This window comes from Magallana gigas, chromosome 1 (genome assembly GCF_963853765.1).
Source record: "Magallana gigas chromosome 1, xbMagGiga1.1, whole genome shotgun sequence".
Lineage (NCBI taxonomy): Eukaryota > Metazoa > Mollusca > Bivalvia > Ostreida > Ostreidae > Magallana > Magallana gigas.
In genome coordinates, this window is record NC_088853.1 from 12,419,437 (window position 1) to 12,434,661 (window position 15,225).

General features: G+C 32.7%; 1 protein-coding gene across 2 annotated transcripts; it reads left to right on the forward strand.

Moving 5' to 3' along the window:
• Positions 1-4,247: 4,247 nt before the first annotated feature.
• LOC105334167 (N66 matrix protein) lies at positions 4,248-7,176 on the forward strand. 2 transcript variants are annotated; one of them, XM_034459886.2, is made up of 3 exons: positions 4,248-4,304; positions 4,598-4,691; positions 6,036-7,176. In XM_034459886.2, exons 2-3 carry the CDS (start codon positions 4,625-4,627, stop codon positions 6,869-6,871), a joined length of 903 nt encoding a protein of 300 aa, XP_034315777.2. In that variant the 5' UTR covers positions 4,248-4,304; positions 4,598-4,624; the 3' UTR covers positions 6,872-7,176. The 2 variants fall into 2 exon arrangements, with proteins under 2 accessions (XP_034315777.2, XP_065939298.1); XM_066083226.1 differs by having other exon boundaries at positions 4,269-4,304; positions 4,607-4,691.
• Positions 7,177-15,225: the final 8,049 nt, after the last annotated feature.

Here is a 15,225-nt window from a genome sequence, read left to right on the forward strand (position 1 = left end):
AAGCGTGTGAAAAGCGAGCAAATCGTTTCGTGCGAGAATCGTTTCGTGTAAACCGTTCAGCGTTTCGTGTAAATCGTTAAGCGTTTCGGGCAAAGCGTGCAGCGTTTCGTGTAAACCGTTCAGCGTTTCGTGTGAACCGTTTAGCGAGCGTGTAACGAGCGTGCAGCGAGCGTGTGGTGTAGTAGTACGTTTCAGGGTCTGTATGAAACCCGTGTGACTTTTGTTTGCGTTGTGCAAGAATAGCTATCTGCCTGCACCAGGCAGAATAAGTCTTATGAATTGGACCTTTTTCATGTTAATAAAATCCCGCTAAAAGTTTATCAATAATGTTTTAATATCGTAAAATTGCTTTTCTTCAAACTTTCTTCAACTAAAAATATTTAGCACAAGTCCTTTTTGATTAATGATAATCAATTTGGATCTTCAAGTAAACAGACGAAGTCATAAAAGGTATGTATTTTGTCTGTATGCGACTATTTCAGTTCAAGTAAAAAGGCAAAATATCAGGGTAATGTCAGAATGGTGTATTTTACAATAACGGACAAAATACATGTATATGATCAAATAACGCCCCCCCCCCACCAAAAAAAAAAATAATAAAAAAATTAACCAATTCTTATGCAGTATCGTATGAAAATCAAATAAAAAAAAAAAAAAATATATATATATATATATATATATATATATATATATATATATATATATATATATATATATATATATATATATATATATATATACAATTTTATATTAAATTATATCCTATTATATCATTAAAGGTTGCAAATCCATCCACTAATGCAATTAAAAATGTGTGCAAATGTGTATCATTAGTGGTCAAGGTAGTCCTTATTTCTCATTTTTTTCCCATATCATTAGAGGCTACGGTTTTTGACCGCTAATGATATAAATCTAAAATTATATCATTAGCGGACGGTTAGGTTGTTCGTTAATGATAAAATTATATCATTAGTGGTCAACATCCTGACCACTAATGCAACATTATATCATTAGTGGAGGTTGTATCATTAGAGGTTGCTACAGTGCTCTGACAAGTAATTAAAACAAATTAAAACACATCAAAATTATCTATCGTTAAGCCCTTCGCTAAAATTTAATTGTCGTCAAATACACTTCATTAATGTTTAGTGATTGACTGCACTTTTAAATATTCTGTATTTAAAGAGCCTATCATCTGATTCTTTGATTTGTTTTCTTATCATTTTGATGTGATGACGTTTGTGTAAATTGTTTTTTTTTTCTTTTCAATGAAATTGATAATTATATCTATTTATTATTCTGAAGATAATTGATCTCATAGTGAAGGTTTTTGAAGTGTTTACTTAAATACTTACTAATTAAATATGATCGTTTTGTTGTTATGAATTATTTCAATATTTAAAAGCTCTAAAACTTAAAGTCCGATAATAAAATAACAACTCTAACAAAAATCAAATTGTTTAAAGAAGCATGTCCACTACATATCAGTTTCAAGATATCTTGATATTTGAAACAAGTTATATTCATGATCGTTTTTTAAATAAAATAAAAACAAAAAAAAAAACATTTTGTTATGACAACAGCCACAAATATAATTTAATCTATCAGATTAAGTACAGTTTTCAATTCAGTAGCTTTAAATTAGCCATTATGAATGTGACACTTACAGGTCAAAGTATCTGGGTGTTTTGGGATCCCGACATAAGGACTATTCAGAGTGGGATATCACCAATACTAATGCCGATCACATGACAGGAAAAGGTCGCAGCATCAATTAATCTTTGCACTGTGTATTGAGCTAACTGTTTACGTTTCACTGACTATGTGTTACATCTATGACGTGTAGGCATTAAATGTAAAACATTAGCAAAAGCTCGTAATCTAGAGGAGTGTTAAGCAAACGCATCACAACATTTTGTTTTTTACATCCGTGCTAAAATGATAACATGTGATAAATTGTAATGAGAAATAAAGAAAATTTGTTACGAATTATGTAATACTAACATTAAGTATTTCTATTTTAAAGCAGGCCTGTTTCGTATCCTAGTTTGGTTTTAACCCTTGTCATCTAGCTTTAGAAATAATTGCTTGACAAGCAAACGTTTTATACAATTAAGCTGTAATGCCTGACTTGAACTATTGCATATGTGTAATCGTTTAGAATTAAATGAGTTCTTTACATTGGCGGGTTTTATTAATATCTTCATGTATTACAATAAAAGTTAACCTTAATAATATAATTTACTTCTCGATCTTGATACATTTTGTTATCCTTATACTTTACTACTTTTATTATGATTGATTATTTTCCAAATTACGAAGTTGGGATAATGTTCACAATTGGGTGTGCATGATTTTCGCCACCGTTTAAAAGAGTACAATATTAGTTTTATTTGAGTGATAACATTCAAAATCACGCTTATTTAATTTGAAATGTTATGACAAGTAATTCGGTATGTAATATATATGTATAAACCCAATTAAAATCACAAGGGTTCAATTGTTGACGAACTCGTGGGACAGCCCTCGTATATAAATGCCAATATGGGCCTAAATTCAGCTCAACTGTTTGGAACTCACCCGAACAAATAAAAAAATTGAAGCATATAATATTAATTGGTGCAAAAAAAAAATCACAATTTTTAAATTGGCAATTTCTGTTTTTGGAATCAACTTGGCATCAAGGACTATGTTATGTTATCTTAACATTTAGTGTTAATTAAGCGAAAAAAAAACAATAAAAAAAAACACCAAAAAACAATAAATATATAAAAGATGCATATCATTTCAACATAAATTTATTGCTTGTATTGTCGTTACAAATTAGGGCAAAATAGGCTTTTTTAAATTAGAACCAAACTAAATGATATTAGTTTACCAACGATCTGCCGCGTATAAATAAAAAATGCACAAGAAAAGCTCATGAAGGTTCAAAATTTAATTATCTCAGATAAAAACATGTTATTTGACACATAACTATCATATTGGGTTTGAATGACAAGAAATGTATCTCCTTATGAGAAAAAAAATGTTTTGACTTGTGAATTGATATAATAATAATCGCGATAATACAAGTGTTACAGAATATGATTACTTCAAAAATTCAAAATTTGGTATATTTTTTTAAATGCCTGAACAAATTATGACCATGTAAATATAGACATCTAGAGTTTTATGGCATTTGATTTTTCCTGATGTAAAGACCTCATCAAATTTTCCAAGATTTTTTTTTTGTAGTAACATGTCAATATGGATAAGAATTTAATGAATTACTTCTTACACCTTAGAAATTACAGCTGATTTGTCTTTTTATTTTGTTGAAAAGCAACATCAAATACGATGGTAAATGCAAACGGTCTTAAATGTATGCGCTATTTCAATGTGAGAACACGGAACTTTTTAAATGCACTTAATTAAATAATGGTTGCTGTTCACGTAAATTCTGTTTTGTCGGGGGAAAAGTTCACTTTAAAATTGGGCCTCAAAACAACCTTCGACAAAATTAGAAATAGTTTTCAATATAAAGAGTTGCAATTTATATATTTTTAGTACGGATTTATATTACATATTTGTATTTATTTTCAATATTATACACAATCAGTTATTTAAAGCGAAAAGAAAATAATTCAAACTGGTAAGACCATGAGTAAATTATGCGTTTGTTAGTTTACCAAACATGATCTTATAATGTAATTTGCATTCATCTCGAATAACAACTTTTGAATTTTGATGAAGTTGTTGGTATTACTGAACACACTAATAAATGTCTAAAAAATGTTCAAATATGTTTCGTTTTTACTGAGAAAATATACATATTAATTATTTCATTTCTGTAATAAGATAATGGAAAGGGGGGGTATCTGATAAACACATGCATGATTTTCAAGCTGATTAAAACATTCATCTATTGTGGTTACTCTTACTGACGATTTGGGCGATTGTTAGATACATCTTAAACACGTGCATGATAATTGAATAGGGAAAAATAGTTCAGTTAATTGCTGATTCATCACTGTATAAACACTGTATAAATGGACGCATATAATGAAGTTCCAGCCGTAGAATTATGTAACGTTAATGTTTTTATTCTGATCTATGGTCCTATAAAAGCTTTCTTCGTATATCACTTCTAAATTACAATAAATTTATTTGTGTCAACCCTTTTCATAATATTTTTTGACATATGATTTATCATAATCATCTGTTCAAGGCGGGTGTTCTTTTGCTAGACTATAAATTCAAACGATTCTTCCTTGAATTGTGTCCATCTCGGGAAACGAAGAGAACTGTTAGCATTTCTGTCGGTAAGTTATCTTTTAAAAATACATGATAATAAAACTGCACATTAAAGTTTTTAAACTTCGGTAATGCATTGTTTAATTGCAATCGTGTTCATATTGCTGACTTGTTTTGTAAATGTATTTGGGTTTATATTTTTTGGACAGAGGGAGGGGGGTTGTGGTGATGCGGATGGTTTTTAATAGATATCTGATGGTAGATAAATTGAAAAATGATATTTTAAGTAAAATGCATGTATGAATTAATGTAAAATCCCAATGAAGTTGTTCATTTATAACTAATGTCTTTATACTTCTAGTATCCCTAACGTTGACCTGAAGACAAAATGAAGGCTGTCATCTTTATAGTCTTTGCGTGTGCCGTATTAGCAAATGTTACATCTAGGCCACATGGTGAGTGGAATATACAATTCTCTAATAAAGTTAAATAATGGTCAATAAAGATATCTAGCGCTTTTAAAAAAAAAATCATTTTTCATACTTATACAATTTTGTTCTATAAATATTTTTTTTATTCTGAAAACATCAGAAATGGTAACATGATCTTAATAAAAAAAATCAAAGTACTGAAGTACTGAGGAGAGTTGATTTTATCAATTATCATTTATTTTAAAATCAACTTATCTTGCATAGCAATTTGTTTCTAGTCTGCATTTGAATTACGCACTTTTTTATTATATGAATTTTTAGACTTTTCCGACAATAATTTCGAGAAACCCCATATGAATCATGTTGTGTAATATTTAAAGATAGATTTCAAGCTATGTATTAGTAATCGAAACAATTCTAAAAACTGTATGGATCCAAGCACTATTGATATCGAACTCTAGTCTCGTTCAACCAGACGCTCGGCTGTCTCCGTTAATCTCCGACAAGTAAGAGAGCCTCTCTGCTTGTCGAAGATTTACGGAGACAGCCGAGGGTCTGGTTGAACGAAACCTTATTACACTCTGGCGTAGGAACACACGAGACTACAAAAATATCTAAATTGTTCGTATTATATAAAATCTAACTATTGTCAAAGTGTTTATAGATATTTTTTCTCGAAAAACAATGCTTCAGCATACGTTACATCGATTTTTTTTTATTATTTTCAAGAACTAAGTTTCGTCAGCGGCGATGATTTGACATTTGTGCTTCGGTCCAAACACTGTTTCACTTTCGGTAAACCAGAGTACCTGCATAGGAGAGTTGATTAAAATCAACTCCCAAAAACCAAGCAGGTGACGTCTGTACGCAAATAGAAATAATTACTTGTATCAACTAGAATTTAAAAAAGGGGGAAAATACCACCTCTTGGGTATTTCTTGTATAAAAAAAGAATAAGGTGTCTGATTATTGTTTGTCTGCATAGGTATCTTGCACATTTTGATGGTTGTTAAGAGAAAAAAAAATAAGTTAACTGTATCCGAAGACAGTGACTACTGTTAGGTATAGGTTTTTAGGTGTAATCAACTCATCATTTTCTAAGCAGAGAATAATTGATTATCTATTACTGTTGACTCATTTATGATTGTCTATTTGATTTGTTGAGATATCGTGACCTCTATGATTCCTCAGTATCCCGAAAATTTTTTTACTTCTCTGCGTTGCTCAGTTTGTTGGTGGTTAAATATTACAAGTTATTAAACACTGGTGTTAAATGTAACTTAACAGTAATTGAAATAACAAAGCCGTTACCAAATTTGAATCTTAGAACATATACACAATACTTCAATCTATTTACTCCATTCACAGACAATTGGCCTAATGGAGAAAATGATTGGCCTAATGGAGAAAATGATAATGATCCTGCTTTGGAAGGCGATGTAGGCAATGGAAATACCGGAGACGGCAATGGTGATTATAACGGAAAAAATGGAAATAGCGATGTTAACGTAGAAAATGGAAATTGTGATGATAACGGAGAAAATGGAAATGGCGATGATAACGGAGAAAATGGTAATGGCGATGATAACGGAGAAAATGGAAATGGTGATGATAACGGGGAAAATGGTAATGGCGATGATAACGGAGAAAATGGAAATGGTGATGATAACGGAGAAAATGGTAATGGCGATGATAACGGAGAAAATGGAAATGGTGATGATAACGGAGAAAATGGTAATGGCGATGATAACGGAGAAAATGGAAATGGTGATGATAACGGAGAAAATGGTAATGGCGATGATAACGGAGAAAATGGAAATGGTGATGATAACGGAGAAAATGGTAATGGCGATGATAACGGAGAAAATGGAATCGGAGACGACTCTTATAGAAGTGGTGATAGATACGATGGAAATGGTAATAACGGCGATAGATACGATGGAAATGGTAATAACGGCGATAGATACGATGGGAATGGTAATGATGGGAATGGTAATAACGGCGATAGATACGATGGGAATGGTAATAACGGCGATAGATACGATGGGAATGGTAATGATGGGAATGGTAATAACGGCGATAGATACGATGGAAATGGTAATGATGGGAATGGTAATAACGGCGATAGATACGATGGAAATGGTAATGATGGGAATGGTAATAACGGCGATAGATACGATGGAAATGGTAATGATGGGCGATAGATACTGACACGATACTTATGGAAATGGCAATAAAAGAAAACACTGCAATGTTATTGAAAATAACGGAGACAGATATCATGGATAGGGCAATAACAGAGAACGATATTATGGAAATGATAACAACAGAAATTGTTGAACCTGTTAAACACTTAAAGCATTTGTTTCTTATCTAACTTACAGTTTATGGCTATATTTTTAAAGACATATAGCACAGCTTTATACCAACAATGTTGTTCAAATAAATGCATCGTATACATATATGTGTAGTTGCAATTCAATAAAGTTTTATTCAATACGCATGGTTTCATTTTTCTTTTCTTTTTATATGTACATGTTTTAATTAAATAAAAAATAAAATTCAAAACTCTGCTCTTTTCATTGCTTTTCTCAGAAGTTTTGAGTAATTACTATAGATACATTAAATACATAGGTATATACATTTCAAAACATCATTGTGACGTCTTATAGCATCAAATTGATGTACATAATATATATTTGTATATAGACGCATTTGAAAATATTGTTTTAAGCTTTATTCAAAAAGTAATCGGTAGACTTAAATTTTTATACAGAAGTGCATCCTTTTCTAGTACACAGTCCAGAGAGATTCTATGTTCTGCCTTGATACAATGTTATTTTGACTATGCTTATTCTTCTTGGTACATGTATTGTGGAATAAACAAAAAACTTTAGCGTAGATTGCAAGTTACCCAGAACAAAGATTCGTTTTAAACCTGGGTCCAAGAGACAGTATTTATGGTAGCATCTTATATAATCTAAATATATGTTAAGAGTTGACGACAGAGTTGTCAAATAAAGAATCAACCATGCGTTTAATATATACCATGGCAATTCACCATCATATTTTTAATGAACATTTTGTATTGAATAACAATATATAGAATAGGTGTCCAGGTAGCGTAGTGGACAATGCACTCGCTTTTCACCGCTGCGACCCGAGTTCGATCCCCGTGATCGACATAGGTAGTATGTGATAGGGTATGGCGGTCGCCCGTCTTGGAGACGTGGGTTCTCTCCGGGTACTCCGGCTTCTTCCCACACCAATGACCCCCTCGCGCTAACATCCGTGCCAACGAGAGATATTAATATAAGTTGTATAACTTGTTTATCAATCGTTGTAAAATAAATAAAGTTCAGTTCAGTTCAGTTCAACAATATTGCAAGAGGTGCAGTCAATATGAATTTTATTATACCTAAGATAAAAGGTAAAGAGTCTTCACGTTTCTCTACAATGCTATCAAAGACTGGAATGTATTGCCTTTGGAAGTCAAGGAAATTAATTCTAATCAGAAATTTAGGAAAGCCGTAAAATACTTTTTGTCTACTACTGGAAGAGATACTTTATGACTGCTTGTTCATATCCCTTTTAGACTTATGTATTATTATTACTTTAAAGTTCAAACGATACATACAAAACATGTAATTTTTCAAAGCATTATGCTATATTCCTATTCCGTATGCTCCTTAAATTCCACATTGGAAATAAATTTTTTAACATGGCTTTTATGAGCTATCCTTAGGTAAATAGTATCATTTGTATGTCATGTAATCTATTTGATAACAATATTTATCAATTTGATTCTTATGTACTTGCATAGTTCTGTGGTTATGTCCGGGTTTGTTAATTTGATGTATTTAATGTGTATAATCATGGCATTCTGTGATATATTTACCTGAATAAAATGAAATGAAATAAAGTATGAGCCAAATAGGGCTAAGAGCATAATAATGCTCTGAAAAAAAATTGTTTGATCCAGTATGACCCTGTCCCTAGATTTACAAACTTAACTCAAGGCCTCTGCATATTCGTTGACAATTGCACTCTGTGAATGAAGTTCAAACTAAATTGGATTAAGGAGAGATAAGATATGCTCCAGACAAGGTTTTTCTTTTTTATACAATTCTGCTATGACCTTAAGCTTTGACCTTCAAAATGGTTCAAGGTTACTGTACACTCTTTACCAAAACGCACTTTGTGGGTAAAGTATGAGCAAGATTGGTCTTGGAATAAAAAGAATATATGCTTCGGACAAGAGATTTAAGGCGGACAGACGGATGGAAGGTCAGATTGACGGACGGACGAATGGACGGACGGACGGACGGACAAATGGACATATGCAGGACCCTAATAATGTATATGCTAGGTCATTTATTAAACAGGGATGCATTTTCATGAAAAAATAGTCAGATATAGTAAACATAATACACAGCAATTTTTCAACTAAAGAAACAAATCCAGATTTCCTTTCATATTGTATATTTTCAAACATTAACAATTTGCTTTAAAATACAATTGTTATGCCTTTTTTGCAAGCGCGACATCACTAAAACATACATCTTATAGGGTGTTTTTCTTGATTACTTAACATTTTATATTACTACCGAATATAAATCAAGATTGTATCAGCGCGTTGTAAACGAATAAATCATGTAATCGCTAGGTTTTTTTCTTATTAAATAGAGAAAAAAGTTCATGAACAAATGTTCAGATAACATCGGCTTAACGTTTATTTATCTTGATTATTTTTATTTATTGGACTAGGCTGGGAACCCTTACATCTTACAAAATTATAAATTGTTCAGCACAACATTATTTGTATAAAGTAATTCCTTCATTGTTCCCAGTTCCTTATTCACACATTTTAAGATCAGGATTTAAATACTTTCGTTTGATAAAATGTAAAAACGCACTCTCCTTCATTTCCCACCTTCAAACAAAGATTAACAGTTTGGGAGTTACAGATTCTTGTAAATACTTCAATGCTCGTAACAGGAAAGAAATAATTTTACATCGTCAACTCCAAACTACATACACGGGTGTAAATTTACTGATGCACATGGCTACCGACTTTAGTGGTCGGGCTAGCAGAAATCCTTACCGTAGTGGCATGTCGGGCTTGTTAATAATAACCAAAATCAAGTAGGTGTCATTATAACGTCGACGGTTTTAATGTACGACTTAACAATTATTGGTTTTTTTTTTCTCAACACGGTGTAGACATCTTCTGACGATAATTAAGAGTAAACTTGACAAGTGAAAGCTTTCCAAAAAGCTTGCCTGAATAAACAAAATTATTCAATGGAACTATGCATGTATCAATTAAACTATCTTATCAGAAATGAATTTTAATTTTCGCTGATCATAAATTAATAAACGGAACATGCAAATTTAAGACGAAATGTCAGTCGTTTCTTCGATCTAGAACATGTACATATATATCACTTGAAATTCATTTACTTTATTAATTCATTTGTTTAGGAATGTACACATATCATATAAGTGCATTTTAACTTGAAAGCTGGAGAGTAAATAGTCATTTCTTTAAAAAATTGTAATGGTATATTAAGTTGTAAAATCAACTGAAAAGCATTACCAAAAATTTCAAACCATATGAAATATGAAAGGGGGCACAAATACGCATTGTTTTAATGTGTGTGGGCAGCTTCATCAAATTATCTTGACGAGTAACTAAAAAAAGGGTGAATTCACAAATTCATGAAAAATACCCTAACTGTAACTTCAATTCAGAGCATTCCTCATTTGCAGTTTCATTTATTGCATGCTCCTACAAAAGTGGAAGGGGGGGGGGGTGGGGGCAAATCCATGATATTTCCATTTATCCTATAAAGTTAAGAAAAGTACCAGCTGCCAAAAAGTGGGGAGGGAGAAGCAGCCTGCCTCACCCAAACCCCGGATGCTACGTGCCCGTGATGTAAACACATTGTGTGCTCTGGGGTATTCGCTTGTCAACTAATCGGCGCGTAAAAACTATAAATGATACATTATGGCGCGAAATCCTGCTATTACCGTTCACGCAACGAATGAACTGAGATCCATGAGTAGGAGGACAGATGCATTTTTTGACATTTGTTTTGTAACAGGTACATACATGTATATTATACTTTGGATCAGATGTTTTGGAAAAAAATCTATCGAATTAAGAAACACACTTCATTAGTATTTCTTTATGTAGTAATATATATTTAGTAAGACACGCGAGTTATGATCCCTTTTCAACATTAATGAAATCGTCCAACTGAACGAAAATCGGGTCATACCCCGCTTTGGCAATTTAGTTCCTCCAGTAAACATTCCAGCAGCTGTATAAATATATATTTGTTTCAATCCAAACTGGTGACTCTCTTGTAATAATGATAATCCAACACCAATTATTACTTACATTGTACCTTTATAGAAAATATTGTTTTCTGTTGTGATGACCCCCCCCCCCCCCCGACCAACTTTTTCACCGTTCAAATATGGTGGAATGCTACTCTATTTTTGAATCAGAATTACACACGTGCACTGCATGGTGAACGTCCCTTTAACTTGAAAGTGATTGGGAAGGACCCGCGCCACGCGCCATAGTCGCATGTAAGTGAAACATGGCGCATTTAATTTATTATCCTATGCGCCGAAGTGTGCATTCAAATTTTTCATCGGTGACATGAGTTTTAGCGATGTCCGCTTGAAATATACTTTATACGACCTACCTAATCGTCGTATTTTCATTCGTTTTAAAACATCAAATCTCATTGGTTAAAATCGAAATAAACAACCAATACAACGTCTCTCCTCTCAATTATGTGTGATCTTAAACAAGGTCAGTCGCCACGTTGGTGGACCATGAAGAATGCCCCCAAAGAAAAAGTTAAAAATAAAATTAGATCTGAAGCAGCCACAGCTTAATAGTTTCTACGCATGTCATTATCAAAGGGAAGACAAAGCGGAACAGACACAATATGAAAAAGAAATTAGTAAAGAAAAAAATAGATACGAATTAAGAAAGACCATTTCAAGAAAAGTGGCTAAAAATTTGGTCTTGGCTATAATTTAGAGACAATAAGATGATTTGTTCTATGTGGATCAAGTATAAAAAATCGAATGCGTTCACGAGTGAGTTTATTTAAAAACATTTAATATGTATAGACATGAAGCATCTGACGATCACAAGAATTGCTCCCAAGAACAGTCATTAAACAAAATATGGCGTTATTTATTGGCTTGCTGCTGAAAATATACCATTATCAAAGTATGATAGTTTTCTAACGATATGTAAACAGTTGGGTATACCTGGAATGGAGCCTTTGTCTATAGGTGGTTTAAGCAGAGTAAACTACTGTTCTTACTACGCAGCAAATTAATTGTTAAATGCCCTGTGCACAACAATTGAAGAAGACATCAATTCGCTCATTGCCAAGTACCCATACATTTCAGTATTATGTGATGAGAGTACAGATATATCAAACACAGCTCGAATGGCTATTAACGTTTGATTTATCCAGAAACAGGAGCAGTCAAGAGTGTTTTCATTAATGACATTGAATATGAAGATGGTACTGGTGAAGGACTGTTTGGAGAAATCATTAAAGTGCTTGAATCAAGAAACATAAATACAGGGAAAGAGTAGGTTTGGGTACAAATGGAGCCTCTGTGATGACAGGAAAGGACAAAGGAGTATATGGCAGACTCAATGCATTAAACCCACATTTAATTAACGACCACTACTTAGCACATAGACTAGCATTATGCACATCTCAAGCAGCAACTGGCCTTTAACCATTGAAAAATTACCAAGAATGGATGTGCAACGTATTTTATTACTTCAAGAGATCTGCCCAGAGAGAAAAACAATTGCACAAAGTTCAAAGCCTCTTGGACCACCTGACTTTGAAGTACAGGGAGATACTAGTACTATCAGTGCGTTGGATGTCATTTTATGAAACATTTGAAGAAGTGTTTAGAACATTAGACCCCTTACTCACTTACCTTCACAGCAGAGGTCCAACGGATCCAACCGAAAGTTTTGTTAAAGTTTGCCACAACACAGTTCTTGTACATAGCTCACATGATGATGGATGTCATTCCTATTGTCTCAAAACTATGCCTTACCTTTCTAAGCGAGCAACTTGATGTGGCGAAAGCAAAGGTTGGCTGTTATCTACATTTTGCCAAAATACAATTATACCGTATAACGGGTATTTTCTGCGGTTTTTTATTTTTTGCGGTATTTTGCGGATAAGAAAAATCCGCAAAAATTCAAAACGCAAAATATTCTTTTATAGAAATCACTAACTTTGACACTATTTTAAATACAAGCTATAATTTTCAAACGTGATCAGTCCGTTATTAGGGGGCTCTGCGTCGTATTTCACACCTAATTATCTCATGTTACCTGTGCGATATCAATTATAGCTGAACAGATATAAGGACTGTGTGTTTAGTCGAGTATGAAATAAAAATGATCTGAGAAAAGTTCCTAAGCAGTATTTAGTAGACTTGTAAAACAGTTGAGAGTTAGTTCTCATTCACCGTGAACACGGTAAGAATGTCGATTCTAAGATATGTAAAGCGCGGAAGAATTCTTCCAAATCCTAACGGACAGTTATCGGCAAGTTTATCCCCTAGATCGATCCAAGAGTGTAACACAAGGCTGTCTGAAGTTATGGATAAATCTACAACACCAAATTCAAGCAAAAAACGTGGTTCATATTCGACCTATTCGCCCAGGGACCGAGCCATAATCGGGAATTAGTTCTCGATTGGTTCTCTAGTTTACCTTCCCTAAGGCAAATCCGGTAAACATATGTATTTTTTTTTGCGGTATAATGTAACCGCAGAAATTGAAAACGCAGAATATAATTTGATACTTTTTAGGGCTTAAACCGCAAAAATTTCAAGCCGCAGAAAATACCCGTTATACGGTATTTACCAATCAATGTATAACTTTTCAAATTCAGATGATTATGAAACGACATTATAATTTTACATAAAGTTATTTATGTTGTTTTCAATATCCTTTTGGTATCACTCAACCTTAGCATCACTGATCTGGAGGCTTACAAGAATGAGCAAGTTTTGTACAAGACACATGTGGAAGAGTACTTCGAGACTGTTGTCCAAAAGGGGCAGGATGGCCATTACTACTTTAAGGAACACAGGCTGCTGAGCACCAATGCCAATTTAAAGGCATTGAGGAGTTCCTTTGTTAACAAACTTATTGAAAAAATTAAAAGAAGGTAAATTAACATAATAAAATAAAGATTAAATTTTCATTTTACTTCATTATGGGGTAAATATAAAAACATCTCATCAAAAAAGATATCTTTAAAATTTAATACCACGTTTTAACAAATTTGAAATACTTTGATCATAATTGTTGATAATGTTAAATTTAGAAAATGAATATTATCTTATTTTTTTTATATAATTTGAAAATTTTACATTCATGTGTCTTACAGATTTCCTAAAAAGAGTCTCCTTGATTCTTTCTATGTTTTTTCGATGGGAACCATAAACTTTGAAGACCTTAACACATATGGGAATAAGGAAATACTAAAACCGGTGTCTTTCTTTGGAGAGAAACAGGTATATGACTGCAATCAATTTTATCTAATAATCTTTCTGGGATTTTAATAAAAATCATCAATCAAATATGAAAAAGGCGTTGTATGAAATGCAACTAAAATTAAGTGTGCTATTTGTAAATATAATATGAAGTTTTCTTGATCTTCTCCTCTTCAATATCATAAGGGTTCCACATCAGACCCCATTCTCGACAAGGATGGTGTCCTACGCCAGTGGTCAGAGGCCAAAACTATTGTTAAGGAGGCTCGATACCCTATTGACAACATGGAGCCTTTGTTGGGCTGGCTGATAAAGCACCATGCTGAAGATATACCTGAACTGATAAAGCTTGCACTTATAGCTCTAGTCCTCCTTCTATATACAGCTGGTTGTATGGAGTGGTCGGTGTTTTTGTTTTAAAAGTATAGTAGGACATTGTACCATGGTCATGGTTGGAATTTTTAGGAGAGTAGGGATAGGGTTATTCCAAAATGCATACACCTTTGTTTATTCAATATTCGTTGAATGCTAATTTTCGTGGATTTCGTGAAGTTTATCCACGAAATTAAATGCGAATTGATTTCTACTAATAATTTGTATTAAGTGGTCATTGGCCACGAATTTATGTATCCTTGAAACTATGATTTTTACTTTATCCACGAAAATTTATACCCTTAAATATTGATGAAACCACAGTTCACAACTATACACCATTTACAATACTAGTATTTGTTTGAACTTGAAACATAGGTCTCCTTTTTACAGTTATTATTTAGATAGCTTGATACCTATCTAGTAATTGGCATACTGGATAATTTGATACCTACATATTTTACATTTATTGAATACTTGTTACCTAGGAACTGTTTGATTGCAAATATAAGTGATATAGATTTAGATATATAATTAACAAATAACATTATTAATATTTTTAATATGTGACAATTTGTCATTGTGACTTTTACAGGACCGACAATATTAATAA

Bases quoted from the DNA above. Each gene is read 5' to 3' on its own strand.
- LOC105334167 (XM_034459886.2), top strand. From the start codon at position 4,625: ATGAAGGCTGTCATCTTTATAGTCTTTGCGTGTGCCGTATTAGCAAAT. The intron at 4,692-6,035 runs GTGAGTGGAATA...CTCCATTCACAG, and splicing joins TGTTACATCTAGGCCACATG to ACAATTGGCCTAATGGAGAA.